Here is a 26,861-nt window from a genome sequence, read left to right as displayed (position 1 = left end):
TCTTTCTCTCTCAAAAATAAACATTAAAAAATTGTTTTTCAAAGATAAAGAAATCCCTATAATCTGTACCTCCCATGTATATTTCGTATTGTTTTCATGCCTACTTTCCAAATTGTAGGAGGAAACCTAGCACACTCTTCAGACAGACACTCACCTTCCCTAACCCTAACTTCCTTCATGGCTTTTGCTCCCTGATCATTCTCCTTCTTCCAGAGGGGGAGAGTGGCCATGGCCTGGCAGGTGGTGACGCTGGGAGTGAGGGCTGTGAGCACAGCGGGCTCCGAATGCCCCGAGCAAGGCACCACTAGGGCACAGCAGGGCTGTTTAAGCAGTGACCCCAGGGACTTCCTCGGGGTTGCCTGGTGATAAACTGAGAACAATGGCTGCTTCTTTCCCCGTGGGAAGATCAGCCAATGTTCCCAAGTGCTGGGAGCCTGGCGTTCGCAGCTGACGCCCACACAGAAAATGTTTCTTCTCCCTATTCAAGTCTGCTTTCGTGTTTTTTCTACTGAGGGAACAGCACAGGCAGTGGGTGCCCTTGGGGAGCACCGCCCCTCTGGGCACCAGGGATGCACCCCACCTTCCCTGGAGATGAGCCCTGAGTGTTGCATGAGAACAGCCAGTGCCCTGGCAGACTTCTGCCCCCCCACCTAGTTCCAGGGGCCACAGCCAAGACCACCGGAGGCCCCAAATAGGAAGGCCTGGTCGGAGTTGCATGACCTCTAGAGGTTGAAGTCAGTGGAAAGGAGTGGAAAGGAGCTTCCATTAAGGGCCTAGATCTAACTTTTTGATCATGATGGAAATCGCCTTGTGTCTGTCTTCTCCAATGTCCTTCATGAAAGCTAGAAACCAATTGCTGTTTCTATAATTTCCCATTTATCTCCTGTAGGTCCCCTTTCTACCGTCCCTCCTCTGCCCGCAATCTCTTTCCTCTCCACGTACCATCAACTATCTTTCAAGGAACACTTTTTGAAAGCATCCTTGTGGGGGAAGCTGGATGGCTCAGTCAGTTAAGCGTCTGACTCTCGATTTCGGCTCAGGTCATGATCTCACGGTTTTGCGAGTTCAAGCCCCACGTCAGGCTCTGAGCCTGCCTGGGACCTCTCTCTCTCTCTCTCTCTCTCTCTCTCTCTCTCTCTGCCCTTCCCCTGCTCACACAGCTCTGTCTCTCTCAAAATAAGTAAATACACTTAAAAGATTTTTTAATTAAACTAAAAAAATTCACAAAAACCCATGAAAGTAACTTCTTGTTTTCACACTAGGTGGTCGGTGTTGAAATACATGGAGACCCGCCACCACCGTGATCCATGGATGCTCCAGGGGGACCCAGGCTCAGCTCGGCTTCGGGCGCCCGCGTCCCTGTGGCGGAACAGCAGGTGCACAGCGGTACTCTGGCTCCATCATCAGGAACCTCGCTGCCGGGATCTCACCTGTAGCTCAGAAGCTGGGCCTCAGAATCGGACAAATTGCCCTTCTACCCAAATTCACCGCTCTCCAAATTAGCGTTAGATTGTGACGGATGTAGTCCCTGCCTCATTTCAGGAAGTAGATTATAATATTCACTGCGTTCCGAGCACTACCTTCTTTTATCTTCATAAGGAGTTTATGAGGTAGGTGCTCTTATGATCCCAGAGACCTAGGGACACAGAGACATAGGGAACTTGCCCGTGTCGTCATTTTTCGTTACGCGCTGACACCCGGGGTCTACTGGCCCAAGGAGTTGTGAACCGCCTGTCGCTTTGGAGGTCCGTTTGAGTTGACTTGGTTGCCACTCCCATCTTGCAATGGCCTCTTGTAGCTTAGTCTTTAACCAAGGAACACCAGAAATGAGGCCCTACTCATTTGTTACTTTTTGGTGATTCTTGTCATTCTGAGAGAGAGAACTTCTGAGAGAGACGTTCAACTTTAAGGAAGCAAGAAGATACCTGATATTGAACAATTTGTTCTTTTTCTTTGTGCCCAACCCAAAGGAGACGGACAGCAGCCGTGAAGGCTGGACACTGTGATTTCTGGGACCCTGTGGGATAATGGAAGTAAAGACACAGGTTTGGCCATACGTCAGCCCCTCCTTTGCAACACTATGTGACCGAGAGCAAACCATTTCCCCTTTTTATCCTCAGTTTTTCCTTGTCTGGAAAATGGAACCAGTCCTATCACCTGCCTCGGGGGATGGATGTCAAGGTTAAGTGGAGATAATGTACTGGGCGTATAGTAGACACTGAAAACAATGCCCCCTCCTCCTTTCTTTTCCCCTTATCTATGAGCTTGGTTCATCTCTTGGTGTATCCATTCTCTATGACCACGTCACCAATTATCCCCAAACTTGGCCACTTCAGGACCGGAACTTGGCCATGCCGGGCCCTCTGGCTGTCTCACAGGCTGCTTTGAAGATGTGGTGGGTCTACAGCGATGGCTGTAGTGGGGCCCAGTGTGCAGCGAAGGCCCAGTGTGGGATCAATCCACTCACAAACCCGTGTACATGGCTGTTGGCAGGATTCAGGCCCTCGAGGACTGTTAGACTCAGGGGCTCAAGTCCTCGTTGGTTGTTTCTTGTCTTGTGGGCCTTCTAACCGGACAGCTTGCAGCTTGACTTTCTTCTGAGGGAGTGAGCATGAGAGAGGGTGCAAGTGAGGGCCCCAGACAGGGGCCACAACCTTTGGGAACCTAATGTGAAAAGGGACCCGCCATCGCTTCTGATGCATTCTGCTTGTTCCTAGCAAGTCCCCAAGCGCAGCGCACAGTCACAGAAAACGGATAACCCGAGGGTGTGAACCCTCAGAGGCACAGGGTCACCTTAGAGGATGCCCACCACACGGAATATATCACGACCCGTTTAAAACAAGGTGAAACTGTCTTCTTGATCCAGTATCTTTAGAAATGGAAGAGTATCTCTGAGTTCTCACACACACAGGCCTGGTTGGGTGCAGGTTGGGTCATGTGCTCAGGCATCAAAAATTGCCCAAGTAGTTACATTTCTGAATGTCCCTGGAAACTACATTTCCCAGGCTCCCTTGCTCTCTGGTTTCCAGTAGTTTTGACCAATGGAGACGCTGGTAGGCCATGTTGGTGAGACCCGGCACTTCTCCCTTCCCTCTTCACTTCCTAGGGTCTCCCCAGTTGGTACTCTATGGCTCTGTCTCATCAGAGGGCCTTCACTTTGTGGTCTGAGCTCCTGCCTTACCAGCCTGTGCTGTTCCAGGGGCTGAGACACTGGGGGGTTCCAGCCCCAGCTCCTAGTTAATAGGAGTTAACACCTCTTCCTCCCTTTGTCCCAGGAGCCCTGGGAGACACACAACTTCCTGCTGCCGCATATCGTTTGGTTACTCCCCACCCCTCTTTTGGTTTCTCAACTCTTTCATCACCCGTTTATATAATTATCTCAATTAAATTCCATCTGTATGAAATCCCTAGAGTGCCTTCTCTTTTTTAACCGGACTATACTCATCCACTGGGAAACAGTGGGACCAAACACAGCTGAGGAACACTGATCTTCCTTGAACAACTAACGTGCAGAGCAGTGTTTACAGCGTTTTCTAGTCCTAAATATCTGTCCGGGTCCTCATGCTGCTGGAAGTCCAGCTCAAAATATATCCTCTAATCTGTACCTTGATCTCCTGACCAGAAATTAAGCACACATCTGATACTTTATTTAATATCAAGTGTATCTCATTATACATTAATTAACGGTATGGCTTATAAACTCAGTTCATGTGAATTTAGGATTAAAAAGTAACATATATCAGGGCGCCTGGGTGGCTCAGTCAGTTGAGCTCAGTCGGCTCAGGTCATGATCTCACCGTTCATGAGTTCGAACCCCACGTCAGGCTCTGTGCTGACAGCTTGGAGCCGGGAGCCGGCTTCAGATTCTGTCCCTCCCTCTCTCTCTGCCCCTCCCCCGATCACACTGTCCCTCTTTCTCTCTCAAAAATAAAAAATAAAACATAAAAGAATTTTTTTAAAAAGTAACATATATGGTCACTTACTATGTGTCAAACATTGTGAAATCACTTCAGATGAGATCAGGTGCATTCAGGGTGCATATGGCCCTAGACTGTTAAATCGCTTCAAAAAAATGACCTCATCTGATCTTAGCAACACTCCTACAAAGTAGATAATAGTTGTATCTATGAGATTTTTGCCAGATTATACAACAAACAACCCCCAAATCTTAGTTCATAGCAATAGCAAAGGTTATTTCCGACTCACACTGTATTTCTTAGTGGATCTGCCATGGCTCTGTTCCACGTTTTCTTCATGGAGGGACCCAGGCTGAATGCGACGTAAAGGGATCTTATTGCTGTTAATGATTTTCTGGGAAGTGGGCACACGTCTGTTATAATATTTTACCAACCAAAGCCACTCCTGTGGCAATGACTTATGTTGATGTGGAGGAGAAATGTACTCTTCATATGGGGAGGCATATTGTAAATCCATATTGATGGACAGGGATGTGTAATCCTCCCAAATATGCAGCAAAAATTTGGGAGTAGTAATACGATCTACCATATACTATTGTCATCCAAATTTTGAACATGAGACAACTGAGAAATAGAGGTTAGAAAATTTCTTAAACTCATAAATCTAGTAAGTGACAGGATTTGAATTTGAAATGGAGTCATCTGCCTTCAGAACTGTGACAGCCAGATTCCAAGATGGCCCTGGTAATCTCACCTTCCAGTATGCACACACACGCTTGGATCATTCCCTCCCCAAACTGGATACACTGACCTATGTAAGTAATATAATACCGTGGCTTCTGGAATTAGGTCATAAAAGGTACTGTGACTTCAGTTTTGCTCTCTTGGATCACTCACTTTTGAGGAAGTTAGGTGCCACGTAGGGAGTCCTGGAGCAGACCTACGGAGAGGCCAAAGAACTGAGGCCTTCTGCCCAATAGCCAGCACTGACTTGGCAGCCATGAGAGCCATCTGGGAATTGGGTCTTCCAGCCCCAGTCAAGTCTTCAGATGACTCCACTTCCAGTTAGTATCTTGACTCCAGTCTCATCAGATATCTCAAGTCAAAACTACCCAGTTAAGCGGTGCCTGGGTGGCTCAGTCAGTTGAGCGTCCAACTCTCAACTTCGGCTCAGGTCATCATGTCACGGTTCGTGAATTCAAGCCTTGCGTTGGGCTCTGCCCTGACAGTACGGAGCCTTCTTGGGATTCTTTCTCTCCCCCTCTCTCTCTGCTGCTCCCCTTCTCTCTCTCTGTCACAATAAATAAACTTAAAAAAAGCTACCCAGTAAAGTCATCCCCAAATTTCTGACCCATGGAAACTGTGTGAGATAGTAAATCCTTGTTATTATTTTAAGCCATTAAAGGTTGGGAAAATTTGTTATGCAGCAGTAGATAACTATAAAAGAGTCTGCCATTATGCCAAACTGCCACCATGTATGAATGAACAACCTGTGTAAATATATAGATCTTACATTTACAAACCAGCAAATGCATATAATGCAGGGGGAGTGAAGAGGAAAAGTAAAGGGAAAATGAGGAAATAATAATCGGAATTATGATGGATAAAGAGGGAAAGTGAAGAACAGAGTAGAGATATGCAAGAAGGCCAGATGCAACCTATTCTTATTCATTGAACCATCTCTTCTAAAGACACCGGCGACATCTTTGAAGAAATGGATGCCAAAGATACTGAGTTAGACAATGATTATGAGTTCAATGTTAAGGTTAATGAAGAGGTAGTTAATATCTCTGAAGTCATTGTTTCTCTAGGCACTCTCTTTCCAGACAGAAGACGGTATTTGTTGGGATTTTTGCCAGGATTAAGGGATCTGTGTTTTGACTCTTCAGAGTATATATGTAGACACTTATGCTTTATACTTTAATGCACTTCCAGTCCAAGAAAAGACATCCCAATCCTTCACCTCACCCCCAGATCCGAAACGCTCTCCACCTCCACCTTTTTCAAGGATCCTTCCTGCATCCAGATTCCAGAGGATCTCCTTACTGGTAACCCAGAGGACAAGTCCCTGACCTCTCTCAGGCTTTCATCTTGAAACAAGATGCATTCGTGGAGACTCAATGTGCTTCAACATCCAAATTAAGTTTAGATTTCTTAGATTTTCTCTTGCCATATTTTTTATCTTTATTTCACTGATTTATTTAGCCTCGGGCCAACGTAGAACAACTTGACTGAGTTCAGAACTTAAAATACATGTAGGTACATATATATACCGATGTAAATATGTAAGATAGATATAGAAATACACGCACACTCTGTAAGGTATAAAAATGAGTTTGAGATCACCTCTTAAACTGCAGCCTCTAGCACAGATTTCCTTCAGTCTGCTGATTGAGACCTATTATTTATAAAAGCAGTTTAGTTGCCTTCGTTGAAATTAACGAAGTAGTCAACTTCGTTGAAATTAAATAGAGAAGAGAGGAGAAAGAAGGGAAGGGACTGAAAGGGAAGGGAGGGGAGGGAGGGGAAGGGAGTGAAGAAGAGACAGTAGCAGAGCAAATTGCACAGAAAAAAACATACCTATTACTTTTGTTTTGTCTTCAGTTAGGACACGCAGGACGAGGGGTAGGCCAGGGTGAATATAATGTTGTAAGACGTGTTTCTTGATGCAGGCTGTGACCAAAATGTTTTTAAGGCCACTGATCAGCTAATAAGTTACATGAAAATAAACTGAAATCATTACTGTTCAAGTTACAAAATATCTCAAAACTTAATTGCTAAAAACAACCGCCATTTTGTCATGCCCACAGACTTTGGACCACGAATTTAGATAGAGCAGAACGGAGCTGGCTTGGATCTCTGCCATTATGTTTGGGACTTCAGATGAAAAGACTTGACCATTGTCAGTTGGAATAACCTGGAGCCTCCTCTCATATTTCTGGTCCTGGAAGTAGGATGGTTCAAATATTAAGACAGCCAACCAGAGTGCCCAAACTTGGTCTCCAACAGAGGTTGGTTTCCTCACAGCCTGGTGGCCTCAGAATCACCAAAATTCTTCTGAGATAGCTCAGAGAGCAAGCCTGAGGGCTCCAGCAAATAAGGCAAAAGCTGGTTGCTCCGTACGACCTGGGCTCGGAAGTCACACAGCCTCAATCCCCCCACCCTCTTGGTGTGAGCTGTCACAAGTTCACTCAGCCTCGAGGGGACAGGAATTAGATTTGATGAGGGCACAAGAGTCAAGACACGGTGGAGAAGGGAGTGTGGGTCGGGAAAAATTGCGGCAAACATTTTTGGAAAATTAAAGTTGCTTAATCATCTAACCAGGAGGATGTCCAGGCACAGGAAGCTAGATAGTAAATACATTGGGCCACGTTTATAAATGAAATATAACACAGTGCAACTCGACAACTAGAGCTCTCTCTTACCAATAATACAGAAGGGTGGTTCTTATTGAGGGAATAATCAAGACACAGAGGAATAAGTACACTATGGTTTGGCACATATGCATTTCAAAATCAGGACAAACTAAACCAGAACGTTCATGGATGTATATAATAAATCTTAGATAAAAACCAGAGAAATAATTTCAGTGAAAGTCCAGAGAAAGAGCAGAATGGTGTCTCAGCCTGTACTGCCTGGTGTCTGGGAAACTTAGCGTACAAAAAAACACAACAAAACAAAAAAAAATCTTTATCATATTTTTAAGGGAAGCATGTTGTTTGCTAATAATAAAGTAATTCATGGATCCATGGCTATGGTGAAAACTTGGAAAAAACATAAAAGCTTGGACACAAGAATAAAAGTCATCTACATTTCCACCACTATGGAGAACCTATGTCACATGGATGTTTTCCCTTTCTATGAAAAGTGTTACAACATGGTGAGATGTGAAGAGAAACTTTTTTTAGAAAACTTTTTATTTTAAACTAATTTTAGATTATACAGAAGTTACAAAACTGGTGCAAAAATTCCCTTGTAGCGCTCAACTGGCTTCCCCTAATGTTAATGTCTTACATAACCGTTGTACAACGACAATACAGGAACACCGACAATACAGGAAACGCGACAAAACAAAACAAACAAGCAAACAAAAGAACAGGAAACGGACATTGGCACAATGTTATTTACCAAATTTAGACTTTTTTTCAAATTTGACCAACTTTTCCACCGGTATCCTTTTTCTGTTCCAAGGTCTTATTCAGGATCCCGCGTTGAGTTTACTTGTTGTTTTTCCTCAGGATTTTCAGGTCTATAATAGTTCCTTAGTCTGTCCTCATCTCTCCTGACCTTCACACTTTTGAGGACTACTGCTGAGTTATTTTAAAGAATGCCACTCGATTTGAATTTGTGTGATGTTTCCTTATCATTGGAGTGAGCTTATGCATTTCTGCCAGGAAATATCCCCAAAATGGGTGTTTTCTCACTGCAAGGAGTTCGTGATGCCCATATGTCCTATTACTTGTCACATTTACCTTGCTCACTTGGTTAAGGGATGTCTTCTGGGGTTAACCACTGTAAACTTATTACCTTTGTCTTTGTAGTTGATAGGTGTCTTAGGGAAGACACTCAGACTGAAAACCTTGATGCTCCTTAAACTTCCACCTGGCGATTTTAGCATCCACGTGTGGATTGTATCCGCAACGAGGGAGAGTTGTCCTTCTCGTGACGTATGTATGTACTTATGGATACATATTTTATTCTAGGGAGCTAAAAAAGTCCAACGTTACCGATTTTTATTTTGTTGCCCAAATGGCAGCAGCTTTGGTCATTAGTAGCTCCTTGAGACTGGCTGCCATGTTTTTTTCAAAGTTTCCATCTTTTAGAAAACATTTCCTTGTCTTCTGGTACCACAAGATGTTCCAGGCCCATCCTGTCTTTTGCCTGTTCCCTCTTTGGAATCAACCACTTATCCAAGGAGCCCTGGTTCTTTTTATTGGAGAATGATGCTTAAAGGCCAGATGTGCTGGGTTCCTTCCCCAACCCTATCGCTTTTAACAGTTTATTTTACTGGTACATGTAACATTACTATAGTTGGAAGAGTCAGTTACACCAACAGGCATATTCAATAAACCGTTACTCCCTCCTCACCCTGACGCTCTGTTCCTCTTTCTCCCTTCTTTATACTCCTTTCTAACTCTCCCCCACTGCCATAGATAACCCATCTCCTTTATTTTTGGTTTATCCTTCCTGTATATCTTCCGCACAAATAAGCAGAAGGTGTGTTTTCTTATGTCCTCTTCTTTCTCCTATGGAGGGTGTCATACTATGGATAGTCTTTTGCACTTGGCTTTTTCACTTAGCCATACATCCTAGAACTTGCTCCTTATTACTTTCAAGAGATCGTTCTTACCCATTTCTGTAGCTTCGTATTCTTACGTATTGCAAGTGTACCCTAGTTCATTTCAACGTTCTCTTATGGGTTGATAATAAAGTTCTCCCCGACGTTTTATAGTTCCAAACAATGTTGCAAGTCAATAATCTAGGGTGTGCAATCCACACTTGGATTGAATGGTGTGCAATCCACACATGGTTGAATGAGATAGAAAGAATAAGAATTTGTAAGGTAACATATAGGTCCTTTTACGAAAAACTTGCCAGAAATGTTCTACACCAAAAGCTAAGATAGAGTACCTATTAAAAGTCCACAGAGGGGAAGTCTGTCCCAACACACAGAGTTCCAAAGGTGATCCACACAGTGACCACAGTCCACGGTGCCACGTCCTTTGCGTACGTAATACACCTCCTGTGCGGAAACTCGGGAAGGACTCGTTTGTCCTGCAAAAAGCACCTCATCCCCAAACTCTGTCTTCACTAAAGCACTCATGACAACATTAAAATAGCCAAGTGCAGAGTCAAGTGCTTGGAACCCAGAACGATGGAGTAAAAGGAACCAAGTACAAGCTTCCTATGCCTTTAACTTGTCTGCAAATCATATTGTTGTGCCTCTTCCCACAATTGCTATCGTGTCCACCATTCACAGCATGCTCCCCATTGTCCATCACTTGGGTTTTTTTTAGAGGCTTAAAAAAAAGTCTGTATCAGGAAATCCCCCCTTTTTTTCTTTTAGCTCATTAGAGATTAAAAACTTCAGAATACTTCATGAGTTCAAGAAATTCCATGAGGAAGACTCCTCCCACTCTAGCCTATGATCCCACACAGCAAAAAATACGTTTCACATGGGAGGTATCAGCACACAGTCAAAGAACTGAGTGCATAACTGAAGCCACAGGCATTGGGCACTGGTATTGGATATTCTAGTCTAGTTCAGGAAGAAAGAAAGAAAGAAAGAAAGAAAGAAAGAAAGAAAGAAAGAAAGATGGAGGAAGGGAGGGAGAGAGAGAGAAAGAATGAAAGAAAGAAAGAAAGAAAGAAAGAAAGAAAGAAAGAAAGAAAACGAAACACGTGGCCTGTGCTACTAAATTGATTTCACAACCTCTAGTGATTATTCAGACCTACAGTCTGGAAAACACATTAAGAGCACATACTTTGAATTCAGACAGATGTGAGCTGGAAACTTAGACGTACCTGTCAGCAACAGCCTGCTCAGAAGTCCTTAGCCGGTGCAAGACCATATGCTCCTTTGTAAAATAGGGACAACAGCCCAGGCTGGGGATGGTTACATTGACCAAGTAAGAATGTAGGTAGCACAGAGTACAATGACCAGTAAGTGGAAAGGGTAGCTTTTATTGAGAATGATAAAGTGAGAGGGGCACCTGGTGGCTCAGTCCCTTAGGCTTCCGACTTCGGCTCAGGCTATGGTCTCAAGGTCTGTGGGTTCGAGCCCCACGGCAGGGTCTGCACTGACAGCTCAGAGCCCGGAGCCTGCTTGGGATTCTCTGTCTCCCTCTCGCTCTCTGCCCCTCCCCCACCTGCATGCGCACGCTCGCTCTCTCTCTCAAAATAAGTAAGCATTTTTAAAAATTAAAAAAAAAAAAAAGAATGATAAAACGGGATGAGGAGCAGAGATGCCATACTAGGGGCTTCTGGGAGTCCACAGGAAACCAAGGCTTATCCACCCCATGTGGATGGAAAATCATGAAGCATGGGAGGCTTTGCCATCACTTTCTCACCTTCCAGAGCCCACTTGAGTGCCCAGTCAGGTGGGAATCCAAGGGAGTCAGGGTCGGATTGCTGCAACACACCCTCTCAACCTGGGGTCACGTCTGGCGTGTCACAGGCAAGTCCAGAAATCTGCAGGAACCCTCGCATGACAGAAAATGGGTTTGACCTGTTGGTCACCTCCAGGGACAACAGTAGTTCCCAGACTTAGCTGGGCATCAGAGGGAACCGAGGACTTGTTAGATATTCTGAGAGTCCCTGGAGTTACTGCTTCAGAATCATCTGAAGAAAGACTTTGGAATCTAAACTTAAAATACAAGTACACACACACACACACACACACACACACACACACACCCTAGGTAGTTGGAATAGGGCCAGCCAAGCTGATAGATCAATAGTAAAGTAGAGCCTTTGGTGTTACTCTTAGGCCATCATAGAAGAGTGTCAAATAAACATTTGTTTTCATGGTGGGAGATGCTCAATGTATTCTTTGAACCCATCAGTTCATTTTATTGATAGGAAAACACACTGTACCAGAGGAGACAAGCATAGGTGAGTTGAAAGATCACAGAATTTGGAGACATTAAGTCCCTCAACGTCAGAAGTGTAAGGATTACATAGGCTCAAACCAGACATTTAAGAGAAAACTTCAATGGGTTGTGCAAATTTCAGCCATTTGCAAAAGTTATTGTTTGTCATTGAAAATGAGTATAACACACTGTTCTGGGATTGAATGCCCATAAATCAGTTTCCCTAGTAACTATCAACTGGTCTGTTTTGGAACCTTATCCTCTCCCTTTTTATATTAATATATACCAAAGGGCATATTTATTTTTCACTAGCATGCACTAATTACATTGAAATGTTTATACATTAAGGCTTTAAAAATACAGATTATTTACGTTGATTTTATACCAGCATTAACTTAAGTAACACTAATCTGAAACTTTTAATTAATGTTGTATCAAAGATATATATTCTCTTTTGATTTCAGTAGTAAGGTCTGTTGTGCAGGGAGATTTGTGGCAACAAAACTAAAAATTACTGTGATGCCCAATGCTGTGTTACAACCAGCTACACTCAAAGAATGGTGTCGTATCACTTTATAGCACTGGCCAAAATGGTACGTTGTCTCTCAAGTACATGGCTTGCAAGTTTTTAAAGGCAATTCCAGCCAGACCATTTTCCAGGAATGATTTCTTTAGTTGGATGGTCATTGCTAACATAGACTCTCTGTTGATTGGGCAATTACCCAAACAAACCCATCTTTCACAGATCTTGCAAAGGATGTCTTCAGAGGACCATGACTTAACTTGCATAGCCCCGCAAAGATCCACCTCTGAGATGCAAATCTGAACTTGCAATTCAATCCAGCACGTAACTTGTTTTCTTTTTTATGGACGTCTGGGAAGCATAGGGCCATAATCTTCATGACGGAAGCCATATTTCGTAGGTGGACTAGCCATTCATCAGCTATTGAGTAATGACAGGGTCTGGGTTGCTCTAATAATGGGAGTAGATATGTTATCATTTACACTTCGAACGTATTTCCCCATACGATCAACGCTTGAATTTCATCTCTAACTCGTTTCTTACAGTTTAATCCTGAAGAACGTGCCAAAGGACCCCGCAACACTGCAAATTCCTCAACGTGTCCCTCCACTTCCAATGATTTTATGGACCTCATCTCTGTGTTATTTGAAAATTAATCCTTTTGCATCTGTCCACCCTGACTATGTTTTGGGGTCCCCTTACCGTCCCAAATAATCCTGAATTCAAGGTATCTAAACTCATGGAGCAGTTGTCCAGGGAAAAGAGAAGCAACAGCCCCGCCCCCAACCCTTGGGAGCAGAAAGGAAAAGAATTATCCTAAAGAATTATTTAAAAACCCAGATGCAGCCGACAGAAATAAAACCATGACTGCATAGACTGATGTCCCAGGGGTCCCAAATCTAACCCCAAATGGGCAATAATTTGTTTGCCATTAAACTAAACCAGTTTGATGAACTCAAATGCCCTCGGCTCAATAGGCAGGACTCTCCGAGGAGCCTGTGTTACTTCCCTCACTTAAGCGCAGATTTGTAATAAAAATCTCAGTGCCAGTGGCACGGTTTTTGGACATATAAGAAGCTAACCACTTGGAGAATCCTATTTGAGAGGTCAGAAAACTCCACAGTTAAAGATCGGTTTATAATTTACGAAGAAAATAGAAAGTTTTGTTTCTCTGAGTTGAAATTTGAAGAGCACGGCGGGAAATATTGTAAGTTTCTGGCATAAAGCTTTGTGCTTCCTTCATAATTTGAGACCGGCGTGAAGCCTGAGGCTTCAGGGATCATTTTGTGAGAAAAACCGGGCGATTCGATGTAGAGAATTTTGATATTTTTGGCATTTTTTGAGGTGTAACAAACACAACTCGGGATCCGAGAGGACACTCTGCGGCTGCCAGCGAGGCGGGCTGGACAGCGCACCAATCACGGCGCAGCTCCGCCCTATATAAACGGGAGGGCGCAGCGGCGCGGCCCGAGTCCCGGCCAGTGCCTCCGCTTCCGGCTCGAGTCGCTCTTCCCCGCGCCCGCCTTCGACATGTCCGAGACCGCGCCCGCCGCGCCCGCCGCTCCGGCCCCCGCCGAGAAGACGCCCGTGAAAAAGAAGGCCCGCAAGTCCGCAGGCGCCGCCAAGCGCAAGGCGTCCGGGCCGCCGGTGTCCGAGCTCATCACCAAGGCCGTGGCCGCCTCCAAGGAGCGCAGCGGCGTGTCCCTGGCCGCGCTCAAGAAGGCGCTGGCGGCCGCCGGCTACGACGTGGAGAAGAACAACAGCCGCATCAAGCTGGGCCTCAAGAGCCTGGTGAGCAAGGGCACCCTAGTGCAGACCAAGGGCACCGGCGCCTCGGGCTCGTTCAAGCTCAACAAGAAGGCGGCGTCCGGGGAGGCCAAGCCCAAAGCCAAGAAGGCGGGCGCGGCCAAGCCCAAGAAGGCTGCCGGGGCGGCCAAGAAACCCAAGAAGGCGACGGGGGCCAGCACCCCCAAGAAGAGCGCCAAGAAGACCCCAAAGAAGGCGAAGAAGCCCGCGGCGGCTGCAGGAGCCAAAAAGGCAAAGAGCCCGAAAAAAGCGAAAGCAGCCAAGGCCAAGAAGGCGCCTAAGAGCCCAGCGAAGGCCAAAGCCGTGAAACCCAAAGCGGCCAAGCCGAAGACCGCCAAGCCCAAGGCAGCCAAGCCAAAGAAGGCAGCTAAGAAGAAATAAGTTTCTTTGGCCTACTGCTTAGAAGCTCAACACAACCCAAAGGCTCTTTTCAGAGCCACCCACAGACCTCAAGGAAAGAGCTGTTGCACTGTGTTCCTTGGGGGGCGTGGCCGGAGCGAGGACACCACCTCGGTGGGGCGGTCCCTCGAGCACGGAGAGGCGTCTCCTGGCAAGGTTTAGTTGCGTGCACCCCCCAAAAAACTTGTACGTGCAGGGGTTTCAGTAAAGGTCCCGCAAGCCTATCCACGCCCCAAACTCGAGCTTAGGTCTCGAGTAGGCTGGTCAGTAGTAAACTTCTCCCACACTGACGGGCAGGGGGTAAGGGAGAACAGAAATCTGGGAAGCGGTATTTTCCAGGCATTTGCTAGTACAGGTACGTACGGTGTTTCACCTCCTGACCAGCCCGGCGCAATAGAGCAGGTTGCTAATCAATGAGGCGAGCTGGGAAGGACTATGGGCTTCGGGCCAACGACCACGTACTACCCCGCCTAAAGCCTGACAGCTCCAGCATCTAGGGCATCCTAACCTCCAGATACCGACTGGTGCAGGCCCCAGACTCCCAAGCCCGAAGCCATACTAGCCAGCAGGGAGTGGTCTACACCTCTAAACCGAAAGCGAGGATGTTCTCCGGAAAAGTTTCAGTGACTGAAATCTACGGCGCAAGTTCTTTAACAGGCTTATTTATAGTAGCTTTAGGCAGCCTACTCTAATCCTTCTGATTGGCTCGAAGCAAAGTAAGGAAGCAGCCAATGAAAAGCTAGACCTGCAAGTATCTTTGACATCCGCATTTGTGACGACACACTAAAATTAATCCAATCGCGGACGAAATCTTACTAACCTCATTTGAATACCGCATCTATAAATAAACGTGGCTTTGGTGCCGCGAGTTATTTTCCCAGCTCTTAGTTTATAGCGTGTTAACTTCACGCCGCAATGCCTGAACCCACCAAGTCCGCCCCGGCCCCGAAGAAGGGCTCGAAGAAGGCGGTGACCAAGGCGCAGAAGAAGGACGGCAAGAAGCGCAAGCGCAGCCGCAAGGAGAGCTACTCGGTGTACGTGTACAAGGTGCTGAAGCAGGTGCACCCCGACACCGGCATCTCGTCCAAGGCCATGGGCATCATGAACTCGTTCGTGAACGACATCTTCGAGCGCATCGCGGGCGAGGCGTCGCGCCTGGCGCATTACAACAAGCGCTCGACCATCACGTCCCGGGAGATCCAGACGGCCGTGCGCCTGCTGCTGCCCGGGGAGCTGGCCAAGCACGCCGTGTCCGAGGGCACCAAGGCCGTCACCAAGTACACCAGCTCCAAGTAGACTCGCCAAGTAAGCGCCCTCTTCCCCAACCCCAAAGGCTCTTTTCAGAGCCATGCATGTTTTCAACAAATGAGGTGTAACCCTTTCATTACGGAAGCTGTTTTCGAGGATCTGGTAATCTAGCACGACTCAAGTTTTGGTTAGGGCTGCGTAGAAAATATTTTCAAGTTACTCTGTCAGTAACACCTACAGTATAAATTGCGTGCTCACCATAAACGAGTCTCTATATCCATTATTCCTTCGGTTTCACCAAACTAGACCTTAGTTTTAAATGAAACCCCATTGCAAGTGTACAGCTCCTGGTTCCGTGGGCCGGTCTCCAAATTGATCGTCACGTTGTCCAGGCAGTTGTGATAAGGAAGGAGCTTACCCAGAGCACAAAGGAGCCTGCTCTGAAAACTTTGTTCTCCTCACCTTTTTTTTCTTTTCCTTTTTAATGTATGGAGGTGATACTGAAAACAGCCGAAGGCCGTGGGAGCGTCCCTGAAAATGTACGTGGGCTTTTCTGGTCGGCCTGCTTTGCAGCTGCTCCCATATCTGCTTGCTCTGAGCAGCCGGCCAGGGAGGGGGCCTCTCTGGGGGAGGAGGGTGGCAGAGTCTATACTGTATCCAAAAGTCGCAGCGGGACCGGAAGGAAACGTGTCCGGGCTCTGAGAGGCCTTCCAGTCCTTCAGTTACTGTCGCCTCTGTCCTAGGAAGTCCTATTTCGCTTACAGTCTTTGGGAAGCATTCAGCTGTAAAGTCCTCTGGGCCACGAGACAGAGGCCCACTACTCAGTCCCATCAGGTGTGTGACTGTGATGAGGCGATGGGTCCCCCCGGGACCGAGGCCCCCTTCTCAGCACCCTGGCCGCTTCCCCGGCGTACCCTTGAGGTGAGGCCGGAGTGGAGGTTGGAAGGGAAGGAAAGCCTTTCGGGCAGGCAGCGGTTTCTTTTGCACAAGTTTCGCTGGCCTGAAGGGTTTCAGCTGCTGGGGAGTGAGGAAAATGTAGACTTTATTATTCGCCAAGAAACCTGATGAGAAAACTTTCCTGGTGACGCCGACGCACCTGCCGGGTCACATCCTCAGGGTAGAAGGTGAGCTAGAAATGAGCACACACACACACACACACACACACACATGCACACAGACCCACACTCGCCACGGAGGATGGCAAGGAAGAGGGTGCCCCGAGCCTTGGTGCTGAGCAAGGTAGATTCTGCCACCGCCAATCTGGACTACTATCCATTGGTTTCTGGCATCAATATCACAGGGATTCAAGCACCCAGGATGAGAATTAATTTAGGGATTAAGCCCAAGCTGGCTTTGTGCCCCTGAGCACCTGGGTAATGCAAATGCAAATCCTCTCTGGGGGAATGAGCTTCATTGTGGGCCTCAACAAATCCCCGCATAGGACACCTGGAAGAAAAGGAACGAGAGGCTTCATACAGGACATTAGCACATTATTCAACAAGACACTGTGGCCCAGAATAAGAGCAGGGAAATAAATGGAGTAAAAGGAAATTAACAGATACAGATTTCAAGTGGCTCACTTTAATAACTTTTAAAAGAAAAAGGGGGAGACACCTGGGTGGCTCAGTTGGTTGAGCGCACAACTCTTGATTTGGGCTCAGGTCAGGATCCCAGGGTTGGTGAAATCAAGTCCCATCTGGCTGAATGTGGAGCTAGCTTGAGGTTTTCTTTCTCCCTCTCTCTCTCTCTCTCTCTCTCTCTCTCAAAATAAGTAAATAATTTATTATTTACAAAGGGGGAAAAAAGAACTATTTGAAATATGCTGAGAGCCTAAGAGAATGCAAAGGATGACCACAAAGATTTGAAAAAAAGAACCAAATACAAATTCCAGATACATATATATATATATATATATATATATATATACACACACACACACACACACACACACACACACACACATATACACAATTAATTATAAGAAAATTAACATTTAAAAAGCTTGCTGGATAGGCTAAATAGCCAATTGGACCCAGCTGAAGAATTTTCATGAACTCTGTAAGCAGGTCTTAATTATCCAAAATCCAGAGAGAGAAAAGTAAAAGTGAATTCAAGAGATCTGGAATTAGTAGCAAAATTGTCTGAAATACCTCTAATCTTGGTACCAGAAGGACAACCAGAGAGAATGATGCTGATGTGAGCTTTCAAAGATCATGGCTGAGGATGTTTTAGAGTTAATGGATTACTCATGTAATTAAAAATAAATAAAACAGAGTGAAAACTGATATAAAAAGGGGGGGGGGGGTCACTGCATCACACTGTGACCTAAGCCCCATAAACTCTCACAAGAGATAGAAGGCTGATTACAACAAGGTTGTGTCTTTGACCTGTTCTGACAGGTGCCATCAGACTGAAATACTGTTATAAATACTTGGGGGGGAGGGGAGGATAATTGAGAAATTATTTACATGCACTTTATATCTATCTGATTACTTAACTTTGTAATTCTAATCGATATTTAATGGACTGTCTTGCTTTTCAGTGCATATAATACTATAATTAGGAAATTAAAAAAAATAATATTCTTTCCAATAACTATTTATGTTAATTACATTATCATGTTATTGTATCAGGTAAAATCACAAACTGGATGCCATATAGGTATGCTCTCAGTCATCATGGTCTTTTTCCTCTTTTTCATCAGTGGCTTTGGTAGTTCATGACTTACAAAAATTTGTTTCCCTGCTCGTTGTTCACGTGTGCACGTGAGTGTATGTGTGTGTATGTCTGTGTGTGTGTGTAATCTGTATGTGTTGCTTAGTTTACTTCTAAATTTATTTTAAGTCTTTTTATTAGGAATAATATATGAATTTTTGCCATTTGATGAGCTCATGTGCTTTTTGTCCTTTATCCTGCCACAATGAATATATGTAGATTTCCTAATGTTAATCTATACTTGCATCCCCAGCCCAAATCTTACGTGGTCATGTTATATTATTATCTTAAATATCAGCTGCATACATTTTAATATTTTAGAGTGTTTTTTTTTCCCTACTCGAGTCACACTCTCTTTTGGGTTTAGCCATATCAGATTTTGTCATTAAGATTATGGTAACTCTCCTCTATTATCTACTGCTGTGTAACAAGATACCCAAAACTCAACAGCTCAACCCATGAACATTTCTTCCCTCAATTTGTTTCTGGGGATCAGGAATCCACAAGTGACTTAGCTGGGTGGTTCTGCCCAGGGTCCCTCGTGGGGCTGAAGTTGAGATGTACACACAGGCTGCAGTCCCCTGAGGGCTTGACCACAGCTGGAAGATTCCTTATTCCTTACCAGAGTTGGCTGGCTGCGCTCCTGCACGAGTTCCTGTTGGCTGTTGGCAGGAGAACCACAGTAACAGCTCAGTTCCCTGCCAGGAACCCTCAGGAGGGTAAATCTCTTCAAAATGTGGTAGCATTTCTCTTGCAGAAAGAGAAGTCAGGCAGAGAACGTACCCTTGAAGTCTCTGTGACCTAGTTTTGAATGTCACATGCTGTCACTTCTGCCACTTTCTACTAATTAGAAGCAAGTCACTTTAAATGTGGCATGTAATCAGAAGGGGAACTGGGTTCCAGCTCACCCTTCCAGGTAAGGATGTGAACATATTGTGAAATTTTCACATCATTTTTTAATGCTTTAATTACTCGATTATAAAAAGTATTTGTTATTTAAGGAGTAGTCAGAAATCATCTAGACCTAATTCCTTTAGGTCGTTAAGAATTCCAGGAGTTAGACTAAAATTGACCACAATCCACAAAGACAAAAGCCAATGAAACTCCTCATGATGTCCTGATGGACTTCTCCCTGAGATTGTAAGGACCGAACAGTTGTCTCTGTAGTCAAATAAACCAGCACGTTGCCAGTATATAGAGAAAATGTTGAATGAATTGAATGAATTCAACAGAGAAATCGTAAACAGCCATCTGTACAACAAATCTCTGCTTCATGATGGTTGTAGGAATATCCAACAAAACTAGCAGGTTTGGAAAAGATAAATTAAAAGGGAAAACAAATACAATAAAAAGATAAAACCCCAAGCAGAGAGCTAGCCTCTTCTCTGCTGTCCTATCACTCCCTGTCAGTGTATTCAATAAACTTCTAACTCCTTAGGGGGGAAAAAAAAGGCAAAATCTGAAAAATACTTTGGCCTATGCAAATATAACAAATTAATGATATAAAAATCAATGATATAAAAAATAAAAATTAATAAAATTTAAAGTGGGACAAGAAGTAAAAGCTCAATTAGTTGATTTAAGAGGTGGAATTTGAACTGATGATTGAGTCAGACTTAAAAGTAAACTACAATGTTTCAAGTGTAAGGTAACAGATTAAGAGGTAGGAGAAAGACATACAAGAAGAAACTAAAGAGATTAATTTAGTCATGAAGGCTTATAAGGAGATCCATGACATGTGTCAAAATTCTTACTAGATTGTAGCATGGCGACAGTTCAGAGTATTATTATAAATCAGCTCATTCAAGATAGTCAATTGAACATCTTTGAGTCAGACACAGGCATGGGCACTGGAAATACAAAAAGAGGTGAGGGTGTCCTTGACCTTCTGGAGCCCTCAGGTTAGTAGACCATCAATGAAACTTATAGCTACTTCTTCAATTTTTTTTTTCTTTTTTTTCTTTTTTTTTTTTTTATTATCACTCACTAAGACCTAAAAAAGTGTTTACCACTCTTTGGAAATCCACTGGCAGGGGAATAGACTTGGGCTCCCATGGAAACTACAAAGCTCCTTAAGACAAGATGTTCATCCCAATATTTGAGTACTAAACAGAATCTAGTAATACTAATATCATTGTGACACAGTGCAAAGTTCAGGTACACTCCCATAAGCATCCCTTCACGTCTGACACCAAGTGCAAAGATGAAGGGTCTCCAAAACCATCCTCAGATTTGATCATTCACTAGAATTATACCACAGAAGCCACTAAAAGTTGTTACACCCAAGGTTGGGGGTTATTTATTACATCAAAAGGATATAGATTACACATAAGCCAAGGTGAAAGGCACATGGAGCACAGGCTTCCCAACTCAGAGCTTCTGGTAGGTCCTTTCCCAGTGGAGGCCGGGGGAGGGTTTATGTCTCCCTGCCGCACAACAATATTGGCACAACACACAGACATCGCCAACCTAGGGGATTTGTCATATGAACATGGTTGACTGTCCACGTGGCTGAACTTTAGTCAGCAGGCCCTCTGGAGGTAGCCCACATGCCACATGACCCAAAGCCCCCAACAAAAGTGACATCATTACCCTGTCCTGTGCAGCCCAGGGCTTCTAGGTAAACAAAGATCATCTTATCATGCAGGACATTCCATGAGCCTAGAGATCCCCTCCCAGCAAAGGGCAAAGGCCACATCTCTCTTTGGATAAAATTGGTTCTTCACCATACACATCGTCGTAAGAAAACCTATAGGTTTACAGTTTTGATTAAATGGCTATGATTGACCATAACTTGAATTCTCCAACTATTTTCTTTTTTGATGGTTCTGTCAATGGTTTGGGTTTATTTAGATCAACTGTGGACCCAAAAGTTATAAGGAGATTTCTAATTGAAGGCAATTTTTTTGTACTTTATTCAGATGAACAACTTCAGCAGTCTCCTCCCTGACTTATACTCCCACTGCCCTCCACACCCTGGCGGCAGCAAAGAAGACTTAGGAGAGGTGGAGATCACGCTGGGGAAAGTTCAGAGTTCTTCACCTTCATTTTGGTGGCGTGGGCACACAGCGCTACATAGAAGAAAACGCTCCCTTTGCTTTACATGGACAGCGGCACTTGACTGACCTTTCCTTTCAACAACCCTGAAATTCGCTACCGTGGAAAGGGAACAGGAATTGTAGAAAAGTGAAGGACTAACGTTTTCGAATTTTGTCTAAAAGTTTAACCGTGAATGTTAAGCTGCATTTCATAAAGACAAAACAATAAAAGTATCACAGCCAAATGGTGGCTATTTTTTAGGAATAGGGAGAAGAAAGAAGGTGAGAGCTGAGAAAAAGAATGAAAGAAACAAATGGCTACTGCAAAAGGGAGCGCCAGAGCCTGATGACCAAGGGGAAGGCACATAAGAAGATAGTTGGAGAAAGCAGAGGGAAAAGAGGGAGATGAAGAGCTAGACCTTGTTATGGGTTTGACCCTTCAGCTGGGAATAGCACATTTTACATACCTCAAATACGCCCCACATTTCTTGGGTTTGGGGGTGAGTGGATGATTACAATGTTACCACATCTGGGAGACACTCTCTGACCAGCAAATGCACATGGCGCCCTTCAATCCAGCTCTTAACTTGTTCTGTTCATTCTTCTTCATTACCCTTAGCATAACTGACATGAATTTGCATATTGCTGGTTTCCTCTTCCCATTCTCCAGGCTCTAAGCTCCATTGGGCAGAGTTCGTCCTTTTTGCTGCTGACTCCCCAATGCCTAAGGCTGTTCCAGACACACAGTAGGCTCTCAGGATTTACAGCAATCATAACGAGTTAAAGTACACATATAACAACAGGGACAGGGGCCAGAGGTGAGTTGTTGCAATGGCTCAAAAGAATGAGAGACAGCATTCCTGAGTCTCACTTTCCACATCTACACAACAAAAATAATAGTATACTACTTCTTAGAGCTATTTTAGGATTAAGTAATATAATTCATGCAAAGCTCTTAAATCAGTCTTGAAATAATTTTGTAAGTGCTTAGCCAATGTTAACAAGTATTAGATTTCTTTAGTCATTGAATTAAAATGAAATCAGAAGGGCCAATTCTCTTCAGGTTAGAAACTAAAAGAAGAAAATGCAAGCCTTTGAACTGCTTGATTCCACCTGTGGAAGGATAACTGGAGGATTTGAAACAAAGATCTTATTGTCCAGGTTTCTCTTTACTGGTTTGAGTCATTATGTGTTCATGCTAAAAATGACTAAAGTGTAGGTAATATTGGAGCAGAGACTCATTATACAAGCACACGTAAAAAACAAAACAAAACAAAACAATCTTTCTTGTACATCAAATAGTAAGGCTGATGGCAAAATGGCACCTAACAAACCCTTTTTATTTCTTCAGTTGGGGAGAGATATGAATGCAGAGAAGAAATGAATGTAAACAGTAACTGAAAAGTGAGTCAGCCATAGAATTATGAAGTATGAAAAGTGATCTGCCTGAGAAGGATTGATTAGTATGAATATTCTGCCCGAATTTAACCCATCCTGGTTTGGTGTTCACGGATTCATTAGAAGGAGAGCCTTAGCGAAGAAGAAGAAACTAAACAGTGTTCTAGCATTTTCGTTTTATTTGTTGTTTTAATTATGAAAATAGAATTTACTGCTGTTACAGGCCTACAGAGAATCATTATTTACCATGGACTATGTTTGCTGGAGAAGTCTAAATGAGGAGGGCAAAAAGTCTGTAAATGAGATGTTAGGATCAATAAAATTTGTGGAGAAATGGAATTCCACATTCCTTGTTGACCCAAATCGTTCCCCGAGATCTCTCCTTTTTAGACACACATTTATTTTTCACTTTATCTTCTGGCATCGAAGTCTGAGTGGGGAAAGCCTAAGCACCGTTTTGGCTCTGGTAACGATCCTGAAGGTAAGCAGCTTGGGTTAGCTCAGCTGACATTTGAGGTGTCACTTCCAGCACCTGAATTAAGGGAAACACAATACTTCCAAGCAGTCTCAAAATTCAGCGTGTACCAAAACTACCTGGAACATTTTTAAAACATAGATTACTGCCCTCCCCCCCCCCCCCCCCCCCCCGCCCCCAGCTTCTGATTCACCAGATCTGTAGCAGGATCCGGTTATTTGCCGGTTGTATTATCCAGGTGATGCTGATGCAGGAGGGCCAGGGAATCACACCGTGCTTTGAACCAGAAGAGGGGATTTCCTTGAATTACGAACGCCAAACAGCAACACAAACCCGTCACATTCAGGTCTAAACTGGAACTGGAAAGTCCTAAAAATTCGCAGCGACTGTCCTGCATCCTCCGCGTCCACGCAGGCATGGAAATGACCCTTTGGCCGGGCAGGCCCCGGCTCCGCACCGCTAGTCTCATAGCCACGCCCCCCAAGTCGGCTCTCTCATTGGCCCGTCCTGCGACGCCCCCACACGCCGGCTTTCTCATTGGTCTGTCCTGCCGCGCCCCCCCCACGCTGGTTCCCTCAGTGGGCCTTCCCGCAACGCCCGTCCATGACACCCCCTGATTGGGCCGTTTCCGCGGCACGCGTCCCGCCCCCAACGAGCCTCACGTTGCGCCTGCGCCACGTTTCGTTTTTCGGGCTCCGCGGTGGGGTCGTTCGTTTTCTCGGTTGGTGGCGTCGCCGCCGGTAGGCTGTTTCCCGTTTCGTCCCTTTCTGGTGCGCAAACCGTGGCGACCCGGCCTCGCCGCGCGGCCGCTGGACGTTCGCAACAATCCAGCGGGTTGTCCGCAGATGAGAGCGCGGCACCGAGCGGTGCGCGGACCGAGCCGCGGGGCAGCAGCTTCCCTGGTCGGCCTCCTCTCCGGCGGTTTCTGAGCTGTCCCGGCCTCGCTGCCCAGTGGCCGAGGACACCCTCGCAGTGGCCGCGCAGGACGCCCGGCTTGCACAGCCCCTGTTTACCGTCCTCGTAATTGTAGGGGATTTCGTGTGAGCACTGCGTGTGCCTATGTCTGTGTATGTGGGTGATTTTATTTCCTACTCGGATAACCATGCTTTTTAATTTCATATTCGTGTGCACGCAGGTCTAAATCCTTTAGGTACGGTCGGCACAGAGCCCAGGCCCCACAGTACTTTCAATGGCTCATGAAAATTTTGTCATTTTCTCTGAAATCAGAAGATAAATACTAACTGTGAAGTTGACCAAAAGGCTCTAGTATGTAATAATATATTTACGTTTGTGTAATTTTAATAACGTTATTAATTTTATTATTTTAATGGAGGGAGAGGCCCAGGAAGGCAAAAGTCCCTAGGGCCCACAAAAATCAGTGAAACTGCGAGCAGATAGCACACAATCCTTTTCATCTATCTTTGTTTGTTTATTTTTTATTATTATTTTTTTTTTTTTGCAAACACCCAGATACATTTCTGAGTAGTTTCCAGATGTTAACTCAGGTGTTCCTCATAATACACACGTGAACTATTGTTATTCTAATTACCCCCATATATATTGAGTCACCTTAAGCTTAAAATTATTTTTACCCAATGTCCTACCATTAGTAAATGGCAGAGGGGATTCTTATTCTAACCCAGGCAGTTTAGGTCCAGGGTCCCTGCTCTTACCCACTAGAGTAAAGACATCATCTCTTGGCAACCATATGCAATTAATTCAAGTAACAGCAGGTAAAATTTACACCAAACTCTAGCCAGGCTCCTCTGAGCCTTCTTCTCAACTTGACTTATAAAGCTTGGACAAGCATTAAGATCCTTTTAACAGATCAAAGCTATATCCCTAAGATGACCCTAGCCCTTCTTAAAGTGCATGCCCTAAATCAAGACCCACCATTCTTTATTTTTCCTTTTCTCTTCCTTTCTTTCTTAGAATCATCTTCAATGTTTTAGCTCATGAACGTGCATTTTACAATGTTACCAAAAATCCAGCGACGTTTTGTGGCATAACATTAAATTTTTAGTTTATTCTGGAATTTATGAACATTTTAGCATGGTGTCATCACAAAACATAAACACGGTGAAGTGTAGGTCTAACTCTTTAAAGTCAATCTTGTTTTACATCCTTCAATGACATTTTATAGTTTATTCATATAGATTCGAATTTTTTTTTCTTGGACTTAGAATCCTTAGAATCTAAAGTACTGTTGTGAATAACGTCTGGTTATTAATTTCAGTTCCAGCCGAGGCATTGCTAATGTATACAAAGGTCATGAATTTTGTGTGCTGATCATGTGTCCACTAACCCTGTTGAACTCTCTCAGATCTGTTTGTAGAGTCTCGCCGATTTCTTAAATGACATCATTTTCGAACAATAAAGATAACAGCTTTTTCTTACTGAATTTTTATCTATACTTAATCATCCTCCCCTGGTCTCACAGTGCTGGCCAGGCCTTTAGCACCATGTTGAATGGGAATCGTGCCACAGAGCTCTTGTCTGTTTTGGTTTTTTTTTCTTTTTACTTCCTAGAAATTCTTCTAAAAGTGTACCATTATATGTCATGCTCACTGTAGCTACTCTTTATAAAATAAGTAGCTACTCCCTCTTGTTCTAGTTTGCTGAAAATGTTTATGATGAAAGAATGTTGGGGCGCCTGGGTGGCTCAGTCGGTTAAGCATCCGACTCGGGTTCGCTCAGGTCATGAGCCCACAGCTTCATGAGCTTGAGCCCCACATCGGGCTCGGTGCACCTGCTTGGATTCTCCCCCCTCCCCCCTCCGCTTTCTGACCCTCCCCCACTTTGTGCTGTCTCTGTCTCTCTCAAACTCAAAAAAAAAAAAAAAGTGTTATATTCTAGCAAATATTTTCTCAGTGTCTGTGGAGATGACCATACAGTTTTAACACTAGTAATATCTTATACTGGCAGATTTAGGATGTTCAACTTTTCTTCCGTTCTTGGAATAAATCCTGCACAAAATGCTTTTATTTGTTAAATAACATGGCTTCTTCATTTCCATTTTCTTGCTTTTTAAATAGAGCTTTTCTTAAAGTAAGTGTTCACAAGTAAGACAAAGCCATAATTTTCTCTTTTTTTGAATTGTTCCTGTTCAGTTTTCATAATATAGACTTTCAAAAGAAAACACATAAGAGAGATCTATTTTTCTACTGAAACAGCTTTTGTAAAATAGGGATTATCAATTCCTGTAATTTCACTTAATCCTGTATAACCCAGCTATCCTTAGTACCATTTGGGATGAAGGGCATAGAAGAGATTTTTTTTTTTTTTTAACTGCCCTTCCTGTTCCCTTATAATCATAATTTGCTTATTCATCTTGTTTATTGCTTAATGTTTTTTCTTGAAAGACATTCTTTTCTGTTACATTTCCTTTCTTTATCTCCCTTCCTTCATTCCCCCCTCCCTCCTTCCTCTCTCTCTCCTTTCTTTCTTTCTTTCTTTCTTTCTTTCTTTCTTTCTTTCTTCTTTTCTTTCTTTCTTTCTTTCTTTCCTTCTTTCCTTCTTTCTTTCTGTCTTTCAACTTATTCAAAGCATTCTCATGGTTCTTAATAACTCCCTTTTGGTAGCGACGTTCCCTTCTTAATCCCATAACTATCTCTCAACCGCCACCCCCACCCTCACGTGCACACACACTTTTTTTTCCTAATTAGTTTTGCTAGAGGCTTGTCTATTATTAGGTTTTTCAAAGAATAAGCTTTTGGTTTACGGATCATCTCCATTTTTTCTATTAATTTT

At 44.2% G+C, this 26,861-nt stretch overlaps 3 protein-coding genes and 1 long non-coding RNA gene across 5 annotated transcripts in view; 2 read left to right on the top strand and 2 right to left on the bottom strand.

Annotated features, from left to right (window-relative positions):
* Window positions 1-26,861, bottom strand: part of LOC144616336 (histone H2B type 1-C/E/F/G/I) — a 119,877-nt gene that overhangs the window by 35,523 nt on the left and 57,493 nt on the right. The gene's annotated exons all lie outside the window — the stretch shown is intronic.
* LOC132675742 (histone H1.4) lies at window positions 13,513-14,281 on the top strand. Its single transcript, XM_060628001.2, has one exon. It carries the CDS (start codon window positions 13,563-13,565, stop codon window positions 14,217-14,219), a length of 657 nt encoding a protein of 218 aa, XP_060483984.2. The 5' UTR covers window positions 13,513-13,562; the 3' UTR covers window positions 14,220-14,281.
* LOC132675741 (histone H2B type 1-M) lies at window positions 14,388-22,519 on the top strand. The gene is made up of 2 exons (XM_078446545.2): window positions 14,388-15,542; window positions 21,122-22,519. Exon 1 carries the CDS (start codon window positions 15,153-15,155, stop codon window positions 15,531-15,533), a length of 381 nt encoding a protein of 126 aa, XP_078302671.1. The 5' UTR covers window positions 14,388-15,152; the 3' UTR covers window positions 15,534-15,542; window positions 21,122-22,519.
* Window positions 22,665-24,007, bottom strand: LOC132675806 (uncharacterized). The gene is made up of 2 exons (XR_009608867.3): window positions 23,305-24,007; window positions 22,665-23,168 (listed from the first exon to the last, which is right to left on the bottom strand). It is a non-coding gene; the product is annotated as an uncharacterized LOC132675806 (long non-coding RNA).

This window comes from Panthera onca, chromosome B2 (assembly GCF_046562875.1).
Source record: "Panthera onca isolate mPanOnc1 chromosome B2, mPanOnc1 haplotype 2, whole genome shotgun sequence".
NCBI classification, from domain to species: Eukaryota; Metazoa; Chordata; class Mammalia; order Carnivora; family Felidae; genus Panthera; species Panthera onca.
Note: the sequence above shows the minus strand (reverse complement) of the source record. Positions and strands in the feature narration are given on the sequence as shown.

Excerpts from the sequence above, each read along its gene's own strand:
- LOC132675741 (XM_078446545.2), top strand. The coding sequence starts at position 15,153 with ATGCCTGAACCCACCAAGTCCGCCCCGGCCCCGAAGAAGGGCTCGAAG.
- LOC132675742 (XM_060628001.2), top strand. The coding sequence starts at position 13,563 with ATGTCCGAGACCGCGCCCGCCGCGCCCGCCGCTCCGGCCCCCGCCGAG.